This window comes from Ursus maritimus, unplaced genomic scaffold, assembly GCF_017311325.1.
Source record: "Ursus maritimus isolate PB19 unplaced genomic scaffold, ASM1731132v1 scaffold_9, whole genome shotgun sequence".
NCBI classification, from domain to species: domain Eukaryota; kingdom Metazoa; phylum Chordata; class Mammalia; order Carnivora; family Ursidae; genus Ursus; species Ursus maritimus.
In genome coordinates, this window is record NW_024427107.1 from 58,618,114 (window position 1) to 58,640,231 (window position 22,118).

Below are 22,118 nucleotides of genomic sequence, written 5' to 3' on the forward strand. Positions count from 1 at the left end.
CACCATGGGTGGGAGTGCAAATCAGTATAAACTTTCTTGAAGGCAATTTGGAAATATAGGTAAAAAGCCTTAGCATTTTATATACTCTTTGACCACTAAGTCCATTTCTAGGACTTTATCCTAGAAAAATTAATTCATGTGGGCAAGTACCTTAATTCTAGAATGGTCAAAGGCCAAAGCTTTTTAAAAGCAAAACCCTGCCAACAGCCCAATATCCTGAATAAGAACTTAAGAGTGTAGCTGTCGTCATAGTACGTACTGAGCATCTGCTATGTACCAACCACTGTTCTAGGTGCTTTACCCCAATCTTCAATACACTTCAACACTCCCACCCTCCCTCCCTATAGGGTAATAACCCTTGTCCCCTTTTCTCCTCTCATTTAGATGAGGTAAGTGAAGCACAGGGAGGGTAAGCAACTAGTTTAAGGACACCTGAGAGGGAAAAAGAGTCAGGCTGCAATCCAGCTGCCTGATCCCAGATCCCCAGTGGTATCTCCAAAACAATGTTGCCGGGGGGGGGTTCTCAAGTCTCCTTACCCCTTACCCATTCTTTCTGATTTTCCTATGGCCATGTCTTCAAGGTGAAAATCACAAAATAAAAGTCTCACAGGCACAATTCCACAGCTGTAGATCGCACTGATTTTGGTGTTACAAATAGCAGGATTTTTATGATTTTTTTTTTAAAAGATTTTATTTAAAGAGACAGAGAGTGACAGAGAGAACACAAGCAGGGAGAGAGGCAGAGGGAGATGGAGAAGCAGACTCCCCACTAAGCAAGGAGCCAGACACAGGGCTCGATCCCAGGATGCCAGGATTAAGACCTGAGCCGAAGGCAGACACTTCACCAACTGAGCCACCCAGGTGCCCCTTGATTGTCATTCAAATATGAAATTAAAAGGTTTTTTTTCTCCCCTCAATGTAGTACTGTCCTTCCAATTCTTCCTTCCCCATTTATAAAACATGTCAGCAGAACTGTGTTTCATTGTATGGAAAAGATAAACAAAGAAGTCCTAAATACAAGAAAAAAAATACATACTGAATTTGATTTTCATATAAAATATGGCTTTTTTTGATGAAGTTTAAAAAAAAAATTCTAGTGCCTGATTAATGACCTATGAGCATGGGGACTGGCTGACCATCACCTGCGGAAACGAAAAGGCAGACCGACAAGAAGCACGCCCATGAAGCCTGGGCTTCCAGGGGTACTAATTTGGGATCAATGTAGTAAAGGATTCCCAGGAGGTGGCAGGGCCGCTGGGTCAGGGGTTAGGACAAGCAGCACGGACGGTATGTTGAAATGCGGCACCTCAGAGCAGCAAAGGTGACGGAGCCTGAAGGTGTGAGCCTGATGTAGCTTCTGGTCAAATCTGGTTAGTCCTTTGGAGATAAATAGTATAAGCAAAACAAAAATAAAAAGCTAGATATAGTATGTGTAAAATCAAATGAGCAAGCAGTCAAGGTTGTTTTATTTTTATTTTATTATTAGCTAGAAAGTAGGCAAGCGTATTTCTCCCAAGAATTGGCCCCATGTGATCTCAAGAGTCCACGTTAACTCCTTTTCTGGAAACTTCCTTTTCTCAGTTGTTGTATTCTTGAAGAGCCTGGGCCATGAAGAGTTTGCCCAAGTTTTGGGCAGTGAACTCCTTGATGTTCTGGCAGTAAGTGTTAATCTGGCCTGTGCATTTGGGAAAGTGAGAAAGAGTCACAATGTTCGACAAATCATAAAATGACCTAGAACACTAGGCAAGCAAGAAAATCAGCACAATACACAATCACCAGAATTTTACTTTGTTTTGTTTTGAATCAAGAGTTTACAGGAATCAATTCTGTTTGTCCACACCCTTATAATAAAGAATGTAAATTCTTCTGAAAATAAGCTATCTTCCACTCCTGGTTACGTGGAGACGGAAGAAAAATGACAGCAATTAAGTGCATATTAGCTATCAATCAAAAGGTACTGACCATGGAGCTCGGACGCACGCTGTTACTAAGACAAGTGAGAAAACAGCACTGGCTCTCCTCAGCCAGGTACAAAGGAGATACCAAATCACAGAACTGCAAATGAAATGGACCCACCTGACCCAGATGTGCACAAGTACAGTTGTTTTCAGGCTGTGCTCTGGAAATATTAAGGGATCCTTTTCTGACCCAAGACAGAGCAGAAGCAGAGAGTCCCCATGAAGAAAGGGGTCCATCACTGCTCTTTAAGTCTTAAAACTAATGATCTAATCTGATGCAACATTTGTGCAAGGTATTTTATATATATGATACAATTCTGCTTGAATTGGACCTTCAGTAAGGAGTGTGTCTTGGTTTCCTGAATTTAGTTTACATGTGTTCTAAAAGTTTTAAGAATTTGGAATCTGACTCCCCCCCACCAACACACACACACACACACTGAAAATGTATATATAGAATTGAGAAATTGTGGAATATTAGCTTTTCTTTGAGTGGGATTCTCACTCTAAAAATTCTCACAGGCAACAAGCTGATTGAATCAAACAGTACTTAGCAACGTTTATACAGAAATAAGGTTATCACAGCTAAGTAAGAGCAAACTCCTACCAAGACTCCACTGCTGAAAGACAGTGTTACTATGGTAGATGCCTCCAAAGTACATCCAGAACCGCATGCCTATGGCTACGGTATAAGTCAGAGCAGGGGATCCAAGCACCCATACAGACATGGGTGCAGCGCTACGCTGGAACATGAAAAGCAAGCAGCTTGAGCTGAATGATCTTCTGCGTCATGGAACGTAAACATTTTTCCCTGGTTTCTATGAAAGATGACTCAAATAAAACCTTCCCACTTTAGAAAGTTTATAATGCCATCTCAAAAACGTTTAGATAAACACGGAGTGAAGAAGCACTGAAAGGACCTTAGAAATAACAAAGACTGACAAATTCTTATATTTCAGAAATTATAGGTGCTAGATTCAAATTCATCAGTCAGCCATTTTAAATACACTAGATTTAGGATTTAGTTTTGTGTTTCTAAATCTCTTCTTGTCTTCTGCTCCCTGAGGAGCAGAGGAACCAGCCGTGTCCACAGGGGCTAACGGTACCTGCAATGAGCAGCGAGTCCATCCTGGCAGGAGGCTGAGGGGGCTTGAAAAGCTTGGACAAATCCTCCTCAGGCAGTGGGGGTTCTCCTCGACTCTGGCGCTGCATATTCTCCTGCTGGCGACGCTGCTGATACTGAAATTCAGAGAAGAAATGATTTGGTTATTTTTCTCTACTTGAGGAGAAAAAAAAAAGGTCTCCATCAATTATGCAATCGGCAAAACCCCACTGCCCTGAATTTCAACCTCAGTTTTATAAACGGTAACCCACGGTAAACCCTCCTCCTAAGAAGCCAATAAATATGGCAACAAAGGAAATTTCTTTGTTGGAAACTCTAATGTCACTTTGAGCTCTAAGAGCCTACAACTAATGATATGGAAAAAGCAAACTGGTTATGTGGGAAACTGGAGGCTTAAAAGGCAAAGAAGCTCGTGATTAGTGAGTGAAGGGGAGTGATTTTGCCATTTATGACAATGGAGTAGATGAGAGCATTATAAGTATGACTCATCTTAACTGTAGTCACAAGGTAATTAACCACCACATTGGGGATTTTTTCAACTTTATTCCTACTGACCAAAACAACAATAATGCTGATGATGTTGATACTGTAACACCATCACCATCACTATTATTATTATAGTAGTAAATACTTCTACTAATCAGCTGTGCTTTTAGCTCTATAACTAAGAATGAATATTAGCTTAGATAACGCTTCAGAAACTGCCAAACTGTGGATTCCTAGGATTCTCAGAAGAGAAGGTGGGGATACATCTAAAGGTACGGATCAACTACAAACTTACTGAGCAAATTACAATTAAGAGGTAATACTTATGGGTTCCTTACAATGGCAGAGGGAAAATACCCCACATGGAACCTTTAAAAGGTCAGGTAATGAGAAACCAAGGTGGGGTAGTAAAAAATTTAGTCGTTGGGCTCCTAATGAAAGGAGTACCTTGCTTTTTGCAAAGATTTCTATACTCCTTATAGGGTCTGAGGGTAGAAGCTGGACAAATCTAAAAAGGGTTATGAATGGTGCTGGTACAAATAAAAATCAAATGCAAAATTTGAAGACTCGTAAGACTAGTTTCCAGAATCAACTGTCTCATAGGTAAGATTTTCAATCTGATACTTCAGATTGCATCCTTTCCCTACCGGAAGAGCCAGCAGGAGAATGGAATCAAGTGAGGTTCTTTCTGTCCTTCCCCCCACCACCCTCTATAAGTTTTTCACTATTGCCATCTTTACCACCCATCCTCTTTTCAGTTAAAACGTATATACTTTATAGATTTACATGTGTTTTTTAAATTCCTAAGCACGGTAGAAACAAAGTATTTTAAATTTCACTATATATGAAGATTGATATTAAAATTTTTTAAAAAAATAATATTCTCAGAGCCATTTAAGTTGTAGTTGAGCTGAGAACTGTCTAGTTAACACCACCTAGTTTAAACTACATTTTAATGAACACACAAGTAGTCCTATACAAATGCTTTCACAGATAAACATTCTGGAATCAACTTATCTATGAATCAAATGCTATAAGAACAGTTCAGAGCAATACAGTCCAGAAACAATACTCCAGGAACTGTGAAAATCACACAGCCTTCAAGAAACAAGAATAAAGAGAAGGTTAAGTGGCCACAGCAGTGTATATGTGCATACGAGAATATTCAGGTAGTTCCAGGGTTTTATCTGTATTATACCATCTATTTCACAGCAGTTGGTCTATTATTTCCTATCAAAATTGCTTGCTCTTAATCACAATTGCTCAGTTTTTCAAATGAACTGAAGATTGCTAACTATGCTGCAATGAGCCACTACCAAACCAATTATAGTTAGTAAAGAAATGAGCTGTGACACTCCAGAATCTCTTTTGCCTCTGATTTTCTCAATAAATGTATCTCTTATTTGCATAACACCGCCATCGCGATCTAAGCTTAATATACTGGCTCTCTTTAAAACAGGTATTTTTAAGTACAACTTATAAATAGTATGTGATGATAAACTAAATATGATAGAGTTACCAATACTCAATGCTTTATCAAATATAATTTTGATCGTTTTGAAGATAACTCTTAAAGCACCATACTTAGAAATGAATTCTGTGTTTGTCGAATATTCCCATAACACCAACCTGATGTTTCTGCTGCTGCTGTTTACTCGTGTTCCTCATGTATGTGTTATATTTAACTATATCTTGGCTCATTTCATCCACTCTGTCCATCAGCAACTGTAGATTCTTCCCCAAATGGTTGCTGAAATGTAAAGTAAATATACTGACATGTTATATTTTAAAGCAATAGGTCTGCTACTGCTCTAAACACTTCTAAGATATTAAATTGATTTGCCATTTGCTAAAAGAATGAGAGAGCACACATCCACATAAAAGCAAGGGGACAGGAAAGAATCGGAGTCAGCCAGTTATTAAACTTTCCATACTGAACCCACACCTGTAACCACCAGAGCATCTGAAATAGCTCAGCTTCTTATTATCAGAGCATACATGTATTAGAGTGGGAGCTGTTAAATGTATCTAGCAGGTTATCTCTAATGTACATTTTCTGAACAACCAAGTTCAACCTAAGCTCAGTACTCCTGCACCCTTTTCCTTAGCACCACCCCCTCCCCAACTGTGCTCCAGAGCATTTAAATGAGGAGCCATGGAAAGGAGGAGCCATGCAAACACACTAAGACCTCTGGTACATGACTCCTCTATCCAGCAGGTTCTAAAAGAACAACAACAGCATTTATTCTGTAAAGCTAAATGAACAAAAAAAAAGAGGGCTCCTTTCCTCTTGCCCTTCCTAGAATCCATATACAGTCATTCACACTTCTTTTTCTCTCCAGAAATTCCTATTGCAACTCATCTACCAAAATCATCTTATAAAGAGCTCATGGTTAGTACGATGACCACCATATTCACTGATTTCTGCCTCCAACTATCTCCCGTGGTAAAGCCTGCTATTATGTATATGTACTTTAAAAATAACTAGTTAACAAACAGTATTCATTCATTCATTTCAAACAAGTATTAAGCACCTATTATGTTCTGACTTTAGTGTTAACAAACAGAGAAATGATAATGAATGAGACATTCATGGTCTCTATCTTCACTGAACTTACAAATGATGGGGACTGGGGAGGAGAAAAAAGGTAGAAACACTTTAGATAGTATGGTTGCCCTATCTCTTTCCCTTATGGAGAGGACAGGCTGAAAGCAAATGTTTAGAAGGAATCAGCCAAGCAAAAAAGTATTCTAAGCAGAAGACAGCATCAGTGCTGAATGCCTGAGATGGGCAAGAACGAGGCAGATGAAAAGAAGAGGTCTGGAACGGCTAGAGCACAGTGATAGGTTACAGAGGTCAGACAGAGATGGGAAGCCTCTAGCTGAACCACAGATCACCCCACAACAGTTAGTGTGAATGAGACCCCTCAACTCCAACATAAATGGTGCCCTTGAGTTGTACCTGTATGTGATTTATTTTGTCTTAAATTTTAAAATGACCACTCTGGCTGCTATGCAGACAACAGACTGGAGAGTAGAAGCCAGGAGATGAGTTAAGGGCCTATTGTGGAGTGCTGGCAAGGATGTAGAGAAACTGGACACCCATACATTGCGGTGGGAACGTAAAATAATGGTTAAGATGGCAGACTTTGTTACGTAAATTTTATCTCTACTTTAAAAACTACACACACACACACACACACACTCATACACACACAGAATCTACTGTGGTATTACAGAGAGAACAGTGGTGGCTTGGACGAGGATGGTGGCAGTAACATGGGAAAGCATGAGAAAAATGGGCAGAAGTGAGAGAGAAATCAAGAGTGACTCCCAGTTTCCTGGCTTGAGCAGCCAAATGCTGGTTATGGCATTTACAGAGAAGGGGCAGGCTGAGGAAGGAACAGACAGGGAAAGTTGGGAATAAATGAAAGTAAATTCAGTTACAATATGGATCCTAAATGGACTGTATCTGTAACCTGGAGAAAATTAGCAAGTTTTAGCTCTTTCTTAAAGAGCAGAAAAGCACAGAATGGGTGTGTGTGTGTGTGTGTGTGTGTAAATAAATGTACCCTTTAATCCCAGGTCTGGCACTATCTACATAACCTTGGCCCAGTGACTTGGCCTAATGACTTAATCTTTTTTTCAAATGTTTCGCTTTTTTGAAAAAGTGCTTTTTTCAAATTAAGTTTTCATATTTTTCTTATTCCATTTTAATTTTGTGAATCGTTTTTTAACTTGAAAATATTTCTTTTTCTTTGGAAACAAAATTAAGTATTTGTTTCTGTTTTCTTCTAATTTCTTACCAGTTTGATTTTAGCTCACCTCTAATTAAGTGTCTGGGCCTATGTGAAAGGTGAGCAAATAAAACAGTTTTTTCTACCAAGTAGCTAGTCAAATGTCCAGGTCCACTGATTATATAGCCACACGGTGTTCTAAACACCTTCAAGATTAAAATTTAACAATACTCTGTCGTCTAAATTCACTCTTTCAAGACACTCTGTTGAGTACATGCTTACTTTGCTAGTCACTCTGTCGGAAACTAAGGATTAAACTATGTAGACACTGTTGCACTCCACCCATCCTGGTGAGAAGACAGGAATGCAAACAGATAAACATAGCACAATGGTGTCATTGCTCTAAGAGAATGGAAACATAAAAGATAGTATGGCAGAACCAGATGAGAGTTTCCAGATTATCTAACAGCTGAATTTAGAGTTTTCGAAGAGGAGGTGGAGACAAGGAAGGTAGGAGGGACACTGCCAGACACTGGGTGAAGGCAGTGTGTTCGGACACTCTGGCATGAAAAGCATAATGCCTTTGAGAACTGCACAGAAGGGAAGGACTGGGAAAAAAGAGAGCAGTGAAACTAAGACGGAGACAACGGTCACAGCACAGAGAGTCTTGGAAGCCAGGACTAGAAGTTTGGATTCCATTCTAAGGACAATGCGGAATCAGCCAGAAAGTTAAGCAAAGGAGTAATATGATCATAGAATTTGCATTTAGCAAGATCACTACAATGAAAGAGGAAAAGGTTAAAAGCAGGAAGTTAGGAGACTGCTAAAGTAATCAGGAATAGAAATAATGAGGCTCTGGCCTGAGGTAGCAGAAGATACACAAATAAGATGAAATCACCCCAGCAATGTACACATGAGGAGACAGACCCGAGGAACACTGATATTTAGGGATGAGCAAAGAGGGCTTATGGAGAATGAGAAGGAACCTAACAATTGCAGTTGCAAAGACTCCCAAAAAAGGTATTTCAGGAAGAAGGAGTCATCAACATATTACATGTTTAATTGTCTACAACAACACCCAGTAACACAGTGATAAAGCTGTCCTCTGTGACTTAAGTGAGAGCTCTGACAGCATAGAATAGATGGAACACTAAGAAGTCTGACTATAAAAAGAGATGAATACAGGGTGCCTGGGTGGCTCAGTCGGTTAACCACCAAACTCTTTGATTTCGGCTCAGGTCATGATCTCAGGGTCCTGAGACTGAGCCCTGCATCAGGCTCCGCCCTCAGAGTGGAGTCTGCTTAAGACTCTCTCCTCCCTCTGCTCCGTTGCCCTACCCACACTCGCTTGCATACACTCTCTCTCTCTCTCAAATAAATCAATGAATCTTTAAAACAAAAACAAAACAAAACAGGTGGATATGAACCAAAAGGTGAAAGGAAATGGATAATAATGGTATGCGATCAAAAAGTGCTTTTTGTTGTAACTTTGTTTTTTAAGATGAGAGAGACTTAAATTTAAACATCCTTATTCTTGGGAGATGTATGTTCAAATATTTAGGGGTTAAAAGTCATGTCAGGAATTTACTTTCAAATGGTTCAGAAAAAAAAAAAAGTTACACATTTATGTATATAGATAGAGAGCAGGTACAAATGTGGCAAGATAGACCACTGGTGAATCTAGGCAAAAGGTTTATGTGTGTTCATCAGATTGTTTTTCAATTTTTCTGAGGAGTTGAACATTTTCATTTTTTTTTTTAATGGGGAAAACAAATCAAGAAACCTAACAGAGGGACGCCTGGGTGGCTTGGTCATTAAGCGTCTGCCTTCAGCTCAGGGCGTGATCCCAGAGTCCTGGGATCGAGCCCCACATCAGGCTCCTCCGCTGGGAGCCTGCTTCTTCCTCTCCCACCCCCCCTGCTTGTGTGTTCCCTCTCTCACTGGCTGTCTCTCTGTCAAATAAATAAATAAAATCTTAGAAAAGAAAAGAAAAGAAAAGAAAAGAAAAGAAAAGAAAAGAAAAGAAAAGAAACCTAATAGAAAAGAACCAATTTGGAGAGCAACTGAAGATACCTGAGGTAAGAAAGTATAGAAGAGCCCAGTTGGATCCCAAGAAGGCAGGATGGACAGGAATGGGACAGTCCTAAGGAAGAGGGCACCAACCCTTCCATCTCTACCAGTGGAAGAACTGAGGCCCAGAGAGCTAGCATCAGATAGAAATGCTATCATTACTATACAATTAGTTGTTAAATAAGTCATTTAAATATATGCTGAAGTGCAAAAGGAATTCAGAGAAGAGAAAGAGCCTACAAACCCTACAACTGGGTGATGGGGAGTGGGGTAGTGATATTGGAGAAAATCATAAAGGAGAGCTACTGCCATATGCAGAGAGAGATCTATTATTTGTTCCCACACCTTAAATCCTGGAGACTGACTACACTGATTATAAGCAATAAGAAAGGTGCTACCAGAATAGACCCTCTGATTCTACACCAAAAAATGTCTTTAATATAAAGTACTATTGTTATGTATTGTTAAATATATGTAATTAGTGAAAAAACAAAAGCACAGATACATGGTCTTTAAACATTTCATAACATTTTTATTACTACAATGTCCTTCAAAAAATATACCCAATAAGATACACTCAAAAATCTGTACAACAGATCTTGAAGGGCAAAAGGAATTAAAATAATACCTATTTCACAGATAACATTCACAGGAAATCAGGTCCATTACCAAGAACAACTTTATGGGGATCTTTTCAGTACCAATTCAACTAGAATACTGAACCAGGGAGTTACTGTTAGGAGTTTCAATAATACAGCCTTTTCTTTTATTGTCAAGGAAACAAAGAACTGAAAAACAGCTCACTTAAACAGATGTGAACCAAGACATGCAGTGAGAAGTCTGCTCTGGCTAAAGTATCAATTTATTCTTAATGTATAATGCCCACCCTTAGTTTACTTGTGTAAAGAGGAAATAAAAACAGAATTGTTTCTTCACGTGTGAAAAGCTGAAGGATTGGGTAACACATTTTTTAAAATTAATAAAGGCTGTTACGAAACAGCCATTGCTAGAACTTCCATCCAATAAAATTAAAACTGAAAATTAAAAAAAATTTTAAATGAAAGGAAATGTAGTATGTTTTATTCACAGCCTAAGACAAATATATCAGGTAAACCAAAAAAGTGGTATCCACATACGGGTTGTGAAAAGCAAGACCAAGCAAAATTTGAGGAGCTTCTTGGGCATGATTTCTGAAGTGGTTTCTTAGAAAAAATTTTATGGTGACTGGCCTGACTACCATCATGCTATTGATGCAAGAAATTAAAATCCGAAGGGTACCCGGGGGGCTCAGTCAGTTAAGTGTTGGACTCTTGATTTCGGCTCAGGCCATGATCTCAGGGTCGTGAGATGGAGCCCATGTCAGGCTCCACACTCAGTGAGCGTCTGCCTGACATTCTCTTTCCCTCTCCCTCAGCGCCCCCCGCCCCGCCCCGCGCTTGCCTGTTCTCTCGCTCTCAAATAAATAAATCTTAAAAATAAGTTAAAATTTGATACGTACAAAGGTTATATTTCAGTCTTTTAAAATAGTATTATCAGTCTGGATGAGTATAACAGCCCATCAGTATCGGCACTGCCTTCAGGGTTGCTTCATTTTTTTCCTTCCAACAGGAACACAAATTTACCTTTAAATAATTTCACTTGAAAAGGAAAGGGCCCCTCTTTCTATTTCACATAAAATACAGAAGATAAAAACTATAATAAAATATTTGTCTAGATCTTAGTTGCAATGGCAAACTAGGAGCATTTTCTTGGTTATTATAAATGCTGTTTTGGACAAACAGGCATTACAGACCAGCTCATTGGTAATTTAAAGCACAAAAGGGCTATATTTGTTTTGCATGCTCAATACGCTTGGGAAAAGGTGAAGGCATAAATTATATAAGCAAACACTTTCATGTAGTAAATTTAAAATTATTGTGTAACTATATGTACTTAATACATCAAATTGTAACCTTGCACGCTAAAGAATGTTCTTAGTGCAAATGCTTTAAATACAGGTGTGCTGAGTGTGTTTGTAAAAGCAATAAAGAAAAGTATGACCTTCTAAAAGAGACAAATTAAAGGACTATTATGAGTGTATGTTTGCAGTCAACAGTATACTCTTCAGTGCCAAATTAGTCATGCAAGCTGGCTGTATCACTTAGCACTCCGCTTACCATGCAGTTGCCTCTCCTTTCTCTACACAGACTTTCTAGTGGCCCTATGATGGATTCATGCGATACAAAGTGGCACTTCAAGCACGGTCCTATCCATCCCAGAGCACGGACAACAATGCTGGGCTCTCTGGTCCTCCTGGGTTCACGCTACTTGTCTTCTAACAAAGAAGTACAGAGTCTGTATGTTCTTTTGTACAAGCTTCTATCTGGGATTAGAGAAATCTGACAAACAACTGAGCCTCTATTCCAAACTGGTTGCTTTAAGAAAACACACTTTTTTTTTTTTTCAGCCATCCAACAAATGCTTATAGACTGACTACCTACTCTATTTAATTTCATTGTACAGGTCTGCTGCTAGCATTCTCCTACCACAAAACAATCACTAAGACCAAGCTTAAAGGGCACTTAGGAGTAGCTATCTATACGATTCTGCCTATATTTCTGGAAAGAGCAATAAATGCTAGGAAAAGAAACATTAATTCCATAAAGGAAATAATCTGTTTGGAACACCTCAGTCAGCACTTTACCAATACAATAAACAATATGTAGCAACTAGACAGCTAAAGCAGTCACAATGGAGGAAGTTATGTCACCACTGTCTAAGACAGCAAAAGCCAGTGTCAGGTTCAGAAAATTCTAATTTTACTAGAAAATCCACATTGAAAATTCACTACTAATAGGGTCTGCATCTGAACAAGGGCAAGTGCCACCAGTAAAACAAAGAAGCATTTTCATATTTTTCCTGAGCATTATTAAATATTCAGACATAATACTATAAGCCTCCAATGACAGTGTACAATAAATAAAGCTAATAAGCCCCCCAACAACAACAAAAAAAAACCCTCCCCCATGGGCATTTATGCTATCAAAGCAAAAATGATACAGTAAAGGAAAGGCATCAGAAGGTTCTTAAACAGGAATTATTAGTATTCAAACACTGTTTCACTTTATCAGTTTGACCTTTCTCCTGGGATCTTAGCAGCGCTGGACTAATTCTACATGTCGTTACATAGGTCTCAAGAACCTCAAAATGTGCTTGGGTAATTTTTTTCTTGATCCATGGGTTAAATTCTAAGTGAAAGAATCTTTTACAGAAAGTGATTAAAAAAGGACTTTTCATTAGACAGGGCCACTTACCTGCTAGCAAGACTGAGCAATTCATGTTTATCTGCTACAGCTGACTTCTTCTCAAGCTCCCACATTAGGACGTTGATCAGATGTGAATTTTTAATTACAATCGGCACTTCTTCAAACATGTGCTCAAAGGTGATATTTCCCTTTTTCAATCTGTGAAGCATGTTAAAAATACTTTAGTCTGGTGGTCAGAAGTAAGTGTTAAATTGACTATTTCATACATTTTCCCTAATTACAGGCCCTCTCCAAGATCTTTGTTTCATTAGCACTCTTTAAAAAAGAGAGAGAAACTAGTTTTACAGAGTCAAGCGTAAGTCGAATGATTTGAATAACACTGAAAACAATCCAAGTTTGAGCTATAAAGCCCAGAAAACAAGATTCTTGGCAGAAGAAACTATTCTTTCTTAGTAATCAGGTATCTTCAAAATTTCACTGATACTAAAATGTAAATGTCATGGGAAGTTATGCTATATAATCTTTATCTAAAACATTTAAAATAAATAGCTAGAACAGAGAAATACTCAGTTCTTGGAAAGTTCATTTCAAAAGCCTACCCAACTAAAGAAATTAACAACTAGCAAAACACTCACAGGATATCCTATATACAATAGTTCAGAACACAGCAAGAATGCAATTTCTCATTAATTTAGTTGTAACTATCATACCCAGGAATTGTTCATGAGTTAGCTTTTAAAATCTTTTGCACCTTAATTTCTTTAGAAGTTATTAGGAAACTAGCAAAAACTGTCTGTCCTGCATGAAATCAAAGCCACTAACTTTAATTTAATAAATCAAAATTCCCATAATTAACAGAAAATGAAAGAATTTTGAATTTTTTAAAATTTTAATGTAAATATTCCAATGCCATTATGTAAGATCATAAAACAGTTTTACTGATCAATTCTGTGCATACTTATCACCCATAAAATTTCCAAAATGCCACATTCCTTACTGATACTTTAAAATGTTTATGTCTTTCCCATCCCCACCCCCATGAAACAGGAGCTCAGAAAGTAAGACATACAGCTCACAATCATCCTGACACAGAGTGCACAGTCTGACAGCCGCTGATCACTCGTCCCATCTCCTTTATTTAATCATCTATTTCTTCAAATTCAGTAGCTAATTAATTTCCACTCCAACTGAATTCACCCACAGTGAGAACAACAGATGAGACATTCCATAAAGAACAGTTTAAACATGGAAAGGGAGAAATCAAGTGGCACTCGGCCACGCAAAAGACTTCTACCGTCCACATGGCAAAAGCATTACCACACCACCACCACCAAGGATTCAATAAATGTGGCAAACTAAAATCTTAAAAGGAAAACAGCCAATGCTTTACCATTCGCCGCACAGGCCCCCAAACACTTACGCTTCAGGAGAAAAATCCTTCTCTTTACAAACTTCCATCAGTTTAGGAGTCAGTCTGTATGCTTTCAGCGAGAGAGACCCTTGGGCAGTTTTTATGGGATCTCAAATAGGCAAAAGAGAAAGAAATTACTAACAATTCTGCCAGTGCTCTGCCTGAATGACACTGGTTCTAGGCACGCTGTTACTTATACAATCTTTGCAAAATGAAGATCAAAATAAAAGATGAAAACTCAATTTGAAGCAGACTAAAAACAGTATAGTGAACATTTAAGTGAAAATGTAGGAATCCTATCAACCTACTTGTAACTGGTAGAGTAACTTTCTCCCTGACGTAAAACAGAAGATTCAAAATGAAGTTATTTTCAAATCCATTTGTCAGCTTGAATCAGAAATCTTGATGAAAATTAAACATCTCATATGTTCTCTACACCTTATATTCATATTGTGTAATTAGAAGAAAAATACTAATGACTATTCAATGTGAAAATACACTGCATGCATTTGTGTACTTGAGTCGACTAATTTAAATGAATAGCCCCGCGAACAAAATGTATCCATCTTAGTAATCACTGTCCAAATTTTTTAGTAAAAACAGATTCTAAAAACGAAATGACTAAAAAGTGCTATCACAAAAGTGTCTTTTTAGTTTCAGAGAAACTCATTTTGTCAAAACTAGCTGCTTACACACTCCATGAGTAAGGGAGCTTAGCACTTGCTGCATGATAACGGCTCCGGCATGCCAATATTCGCCTAAAACCTGTGTTAACATTCATGTTGTCTGAAACTTAACACAGTGAAACTTTTAGCAATAGGTGATAAAATGAAAACCAAAATAGATTGAAACAAGTGGAAAATTCATCAAGGTCTGATGATGCAATGTTTCCAGCCAATATAAGTACACTTTAACAACTTGTTCTTTACTGTAATCCAATTGTTAACATACTGAAACAATTTTGGGGCAGCTCATAAGATTGATCGTATTCATTAGTATTTTTTCTGACAGATACTCAGGACGTTACATTTACTTCTCAGCTGGAAACTATATGCAAGTCTGCCAGATATGGCAAACTGTGAGTGTTTGGGGAGGGGGAAGGCTATAAAGCTGTTAAATTGCCTACAGTTCTGATACAGCACAGAACATCTGGTCTGGAGAGCTTGAGGAAACACCATTAAATAGGCCGAAAAGAAAAAAATCTTTGTGCTAAGAAACAGTCCAGGTTTTGTACGCTGCTGTCAGAGGTATAAAAAAAATTTGGCACGCTGTGTTATGATTGGTCAGTCACGTACAGAGCCAGACACTCTAGCAATTGGGGTTTGTTAGACATCTGGTCTAGTTCCACCAGCCCCTTCACATGAGGGAGGGGAGATGGAGGAATAAAAATGAAGCAGCTACTCCAGCATTCCAAAATGTACACATCAGGGCTCTGATAGCAAGAAAAATAAACAGAAAGAAGGAAACCCTGTCTAGACTTAGCTGCTGCTGAGGCTGCTGCAGAAACAGGGTTGGTATTTACTTGCGAAGGCCTGCCAGGCTGCTCTTAGAGGCAAAAAGACAGAAAGCAAAAATAGTAGTAATAACATTAAGGGAAGAAAAGAATAATAAAGGAAACTCCTACTAACCGTAAATGAGAACGACAGATTCTTCAATGGCATGCTGGTAACTGAACTGAGAATCCAGGAGCGCTCGAGTGACGAACGAGCCATAGTACGTGGACTGGTACCAGCCCACATGGAGGTGATCGATGTTGACATGGCGGAGGCTGCGCATCATTTCCATCTGATATTGGACTAGATGACAGGGAGGAACGGGTAAAAGAAAAACTATTTAGTGATGCCACAAATAGCAAAAACAAGACTTTTTGGAAACGGGTTTTTACACAACTATTTATTAGCTAAAGGGAACAGGTTTCCAGATTCAAAATTCATTCAGTTCACATATACCGAAAATGAATTTAAGCTTTCAAATCATTTCAAATCACTGAAGCTTTCCGTTTTTCATTAATGAGATAACATACTGTAGGAAAGTCACTAAAAACACACAATAATAATGCCTTGTTCTAAACAAGAAATTATTAAATGTGGTTTCCACTCCTTTCTTAAAACTCTTAAAAATAGTAAATGTTTAAGAAAAAATTTGTATAATTGCTACACTGGCTGGTTTTAAGACCTTTCATTTGAATTAATAAAGTGAGAATACTTATCAATGTCTCCTTCAACACAGCTTTTAGAACTGAGAAGTTAAAATCATCAAGAAAATGAATAGGGAAACAATTAACTACCACATTATTTAAATGTGAACAGAATACAAGCTGTAGCTGATTTAAAATGTAAGAATTCATTTTTGCCTTCATCTGGTGCCCCCTGCTGCATATGCTAAATTTTTAAAAGAATTCTTTTTTCTTGTTTGTGTGTTTTTTTGTATTAAGTAACAGATATTAATTTTTCATTAGAGTTATAGGTTAATCACCATGTATAGAATGAAAAGGTTGAAAGACTTTTACTTTCATCAAATTAATGACTATAATGTATATTATTAACCTAAAGCAGTATTATTAAATAGGTGCAAACTGAGACTACAATTAATAAAAGATTTTAAAAAGCAATATAGCCCAATAATGAGTAGCAAATATGCAATACAGGAGAAAATTTTATACTCGACATAATACCCACGTTATTCCTATTATAATGAAATGTACAACTATGTGGAGTAACTATATTGGCTTAACTTGGAATCTAATCATTTCATCAGGTTTTAGAAAAAGTAAAGTTATATGCCTGCCATTTCCTTGGTTATAGCACTATGGTTTTATAAAGCAAACAAGACTCAGGATCATAAAGTACAAAAGAACCTCCCTCAGATCGTCACAATCTTATTTTCCAACATTTGTTACTAGGCAAAGAAATTATAAATCTGCTTATTCCAAGGAAGGTTGTATTTCTCATGATAAATATGGCAGCCAACTTTTCAACTATTCAAGATAGGTTTTTCAGTTTTTCTGTTTATATACAACATGATGGCCTCAAGAAGAAGCAGCAGAAAAATAATGATAATCTTATGTCAATTATCTTTTATCTTAAATTTTTGTCTCTCTAGCACATGAGAGACCTCCTTCCCAGGTAGTTTAACAGATTCGTACATATCAACCACATAAATATGGTATAGAACCATTGCTATGGCCTCTTTCTGCTTTAAAATTCCCTCTTTTAAATTAAAATAAAATCACTCATTTGACTAAAAAGTTCCAATATCACAAGTTTAAAACAGGAGCCAATACTATTCGTTTTAAAGGAAAAGAGAGAAGGAGATGGAGAGAGATTACCAAGCAATTGACAGTACAAACATGATTTTATAAGATGATTTTTTAAAAATCAGTATTTCCAAAATATCCGCCAATGTACAATTTAGGTGTAATATAAGCAGAAGTTAGATTCAATTTGCAACAGTAGAAAAAAGGAAAGACTTGGAATCTTGAGATCTAGGTTCTCGTCCTAGCTCTTACATTTTTCCCATGGGGAATCTTGCTGTCCAGTTACTGATCCTTTTCTGATGCTCAGCCTTCCCGTCTCCAGAAAGATCGGAGAGCACATCACAGTCAAAATGCAACTCCACCGTGTTCATTAAATATGCTACTCCTAAGTAATAATTTTTCTAGAGACTAAAGCAGAGCCTTCAGCATGTATTAATACTTAAAAAATCCATTTCTCTGGAAGAGAGTCTGTAATCTTACTAAGTCTCTCCCCAAATAGCCTGAATACAATAGGTTTTATGACAGCATTTTCGGGATGCAGGAGGTAAAACAAACCTCTAAAGGTAGCAAACCTCTAAATTCCTTCTTCACCCAGAATCTTATCTACTTTATAGCCCCTTGGACAAGAATGAAAATGAAGTATTCCTCTCAGCTAGAAAGAGACTAAGGGATAGGAGGCGTGTGGCTCTATGGGAAATACCACCGCTCCCGTGTATTTACTTCTTGAGAATTGAGAAGTAGAGACATGAGCTTGCAAGGCTCTAATAAAAATTTATTTTTAAGGTTTATAAGAGTTTTCATATGACCTAAATATGGCAAATGAATATTAAAATGTAAGGGGTAGAACAAGACAGGTAAGCTCATAAACTGCTTCTAAAAATCTACAAGGTACTGGGATTTCACTATTACACAAAAAATATAGTCTGGGCCTATTCTATGTGAAATGTCCAGATATTCTCTATTTTGGTTTGGACTTACCACCCCAACTTTAAAAATTAAAAAACACAACTTAATGTCCTCTTGGGTGTCACACACAGAAAGAAAGGATCTTAAAGGGCTGCAAGTGATGGGGCATCTGGGTGGCGCAGTCTGTTCAGTATCCAACTCTGGTTTCGCTTCAGGTTGTGGTCTCAGGGTCGTGAGATCAAGCCCCACATCAGGCCCCATGCTGAGCTCTGTGCAGAGTTCCATGTAGGGCTCCACAGTCAGGACAGAGTCTGCTTAAGGTTCTCTCTTCCTCTCCCTCTGCCCCTTCTCCTCATGATCTCTCTAAAATAAATAAATAAATCTTTAAAAAATAAAGGACTGTAAGTGATCTGTGGAAAGAATGAGCTTCAAAGTAAAGCTGGGGTGCACTAAGGCCCAGGCCTCACCAAGACTATTCATATGAGCCTCCAGTAAGTGCACAGTTCAAAGAGGTAAGTTTAATTCAATAACAACAAAAAAATTTAAGTGACATGTTTTTCCATTATATATAAGCTGAGGAACAAGAAAAACCTCACAGCCCACCAAGTGAATTGCTTTGTCTGCAGACTTTTCAGTCTGTGTCCTCCCTTTTAATGGTGACAAAGACGTGTGACTCTTATCTCCCTTCACCCACACAGTGTTGCCTTTCTTCCTCCTCCAACCCAAGTTTTCAAAAAACACAGAACCAAACCCTGCAAAAGTATCCTCGCAAACCTAAGTAAGGATAAGAGAAACACAGCAGACTATCCCACTAATACAGTCTCAAAACCACGCTCCTGGCAGCTACCACCAGTCAAATGATCTGAGCTGCCACACAGCTAACACCTGTCTACCCCTCTGGCCTATGGAAGACACAAGGAAAAAATCGTGAAATGGTGAGATGCCAGTAAATTTCACCCAGGAAATAAGGAACGACCATTGCAGATTCTAACCTCCCAGGTGAACGCCACTGCTTTTGTGGCTATGCTAGTTTCTCTCAGGAGTTATACTGGGGGTGGGCACTTAAGGCACACACAAGAGACCCAATTTAGCTACAACACTAAGGTAACAGGGGAGGGGAGGAAGCTCATGCTTTCCGGAAATGGCTCTGAGGATGCCTTGTCCCAGCCCACAACTTCTCGGTGAGTGGGAGGTAGAGCCATACTTGCCTTCTCCTGCCCAGCTGGACTCACTTTATTGGGCTGGAGTTTTTCCAGGAGGGCATAAAAGATGTGCGTAGGCAGAGATAAGGTTCACCCCTGTCTAGGGAGTACCTCGCACCTCAGAACGCAAGAGGATCACAGCAAAAGAAACAAAAGGAAAAAAGAGAAGGAAAAGAAAAAATGAGGCTCCTTGATACAAAGTACCACACTCTCTACTGTTGAGTTAATGCCAGTCAATGAATTAAGAAATAAGCACTTCCTGGCATCTCTGTAGAGTTGGTCCAGGGTTAGGCACGCTTTCACTTTTATTCTAAAGTTCTCATATTTAACAAAAAGAAGCCCAAAAGCAGCAATTTCAACCAATGACATTCACTTCTGAATTAATAACCAAATATTCCTGGGGGAGTTTTCAAAGATGAATAGCAAGAGGAAAACTGTTTTGGAGGGGAACTATTTTTAAATCATGGTAATATCCAACAGAAGGGTTCAGCTCAGAACTGTATAGTGAAAAGTTCAGTAAAGAACTTTTTAATTTTTAAGCATTCTTAGTCTAAAAAGCAAACACCCTACTGACTGAGGAGAAACATTGCAAAGCAAACGAATTTCAAAAACAAATTGATAGTTACTATTAAGCCAACTCAAATTACTAATACAAAAACAATACTTAACATGCGACTAAGGTGGTGCTACGAAATTTGGAAGGATGATAAAAATGAGCTGCAGTTTTATAAATCTCTTCAACCTCTACAATTGTCTTAATTGGTTAAGCCTCTCCCTAGCAAAGGAGAGCCTGGTTTACAACACTGAATAACTGTTCGAAGTTTGGCACCAGTATATTCATATTCACTTTTTCCAGATATCCTCTTTGCAAAACAGTCAATTTTAAATTGCCTAGAGCTAAAATTGTCTTAACTGAGGCAGGCTGCCCAATAACTATTCCTTTCAAAAATCCACCACATTTGTTAGGCTTTCTCTTGTTTTTATCTCCAAATATGAAAACACTGAAAATAATATGTTGTTTTATATTTAAATGCTATATCTGGAGTTACACTGGCAAACAACAAAAAAGCTTAAGATCTGATTTCTCCTGAAGATCACTGAGAAGGACAAGGAAGTAGAAGTTTTTTAGTTCAGTGGAATAATTAACCAGCATTCTTTCTCCTTCAATTCCTCACCCTCATCTTTAAAATCACCTTTTTTATTTGATTATTTTAAGTGAGCCTTACTGAAATACAATTTCTCAGTGAAAAACAAGAACAAAGAATTGCCACAGTTGGCTAGGATGCGAGGAGCTGCAGGCAGAAAGTTAAAGCTGTAACATAGTCCAAAACTCGAGATAATGTCTGTCAGATTAAGGGGGGGGGGAAGTGTTTTATAGATTTATTAGGGAACTTTTAAAAGACAAAGTGACCTAATTTAAATTTTAGAAATTAAAGACAATTTAATAGACGTACTGTTTCATTTAATGACTTAATACTATATCGAATAAATCCAAATTATTTTTTAAAAATTATGACAAAAATATATAAAGTATATATATGGCCTAGAGGGAAAGGGTAGAGCTAAATACCAGAAGAGAAACTAGCACTTAGTGAGCATTTATTATATCAGACTTCTTGAGAAGTGGTCTACATATGTCATCTGAATTAATTCCTCACAATAACTCTAATGGGCTGATCACCGTTATTGAAATCCTCTTAGAAAAACTGTTCATCACAGCTTGTAAAGTGGCAGGACTCAATCTAACATCAGACTCTCTGACTCCAAAGCCCAGGCAACCACCCACTTACAGAATTTCATCTCTTCTTATTGGTAGAGTGTAAATTATTTCGGAGCCAATAAAGCATAACACATAAACACAACAGAAATATACAATTTCTAGGTTTTGAGAAAACACAGCTTGTGCCATGTTTGACCACTAGATCAACCAGTAATATAGCAATACCAGTAAGATTTTAAGTGGTAAAACTACCTAAAAAGATTTGTAAATGTCAAAATCCATAGTTATCACAAATATGTAATCAAACTCCTAAAACACTGCTATGTTACTATTTGAAACTTATGCCCATACTACTTTGTAACTAAGAACTGGCTTAGATCATAGGTGACTTGCACAAACACATCAAGTAAGGGAACAGAAACCAGATCTAGCAGATGCTCTTGGCAGCAAAGAAACCTACTAAGTTCAATCAAGAGATGCAAATGGCTTTTAAAGCAAACAAACAAACAAAACCCCCACAACTCTGAAACAAATCAATGATTTCAACAAACATGACAGAGAAGTGGAATACCTCAAAAATCTCCTATTTGTTTTATCATGAGGGCTAACCTAAGTAGGACTTTTAAGAAAATAATTGTAAGCCTCTTTCCCAGCAGCACCATGGGATACCAGAGAACGACGACAGGCTATGAACTGTGAAGGCGTTGCCTCCTTATTTAACAAGACAAACTATTCTGTGCTTTCCTCTTCATATCAGACTTTCTGCCAAGCTGCACATACGTTTCAGGCAGTATTCAAAGCTAGTAGCAGATGCAGACTTAAGCAAACAGAATGTGCATTTGAAAAAAGACTTAAATAAGAGTCTACTTTGGGTGGAGAGAACTATGGAGTACACATTTCTTAAGATTTCCGTATTCTCTTCACCCAGTCTGTATCATATATTCATCCTTTTTTCCAATTAATACATGTTATTAAGGTCAACCCTGTGAATGCTTAAGGATTTT

The 22,118-nt window shown here is 37.9% G+C and overlaps 1 protein-coding gene across 1 annotated transcript in view; it reads right to left on the reverse strand.

The window, feature by feature from the left end:
* Positions 1 to 1,459: 1,459 nt before the first annotated feature.
* Positions 1,460 to 22,118, reverse strand: part of EIF3H (eukaryotic translation initiation factor 3 subunit H) — a 92,580-nt gene continuing 71,921 nt past the window's right edge. Inside the window, exons 3-8 of the mRNA XM_008689274.2 lie at positions 15,659 to 15,826; positions 14,040 to 14,139; positions 12,668 to 12,817; positions 5,197 to 5,317; positions 3,065 to 3,197; positions 1,460 to 1,675 (exon numbers count right to left, since the gene is read on the reverse strand). Of these exons, the coding sequence (XP_008687496.1) occupies positions 1,578 to 1,675; positions 3,065 to 3,197; positions 5,197 to 5,317; positions 12,668 to 12,817; positions 14,040 to 14,139; positions 15,659 to 15,826 (770 nt within the window). The 3' untranslated portion in view covers positions 1,460 to 1,577. The remainder of the gene's footprint in view (positions 1,676 to 3,064; positions 3,198 to 5,196; positions 5,318 to 12,667; positions 12,818 to 14,039; positions 14,140 to 15,658; positions 15,827 to 22,118) is intronic.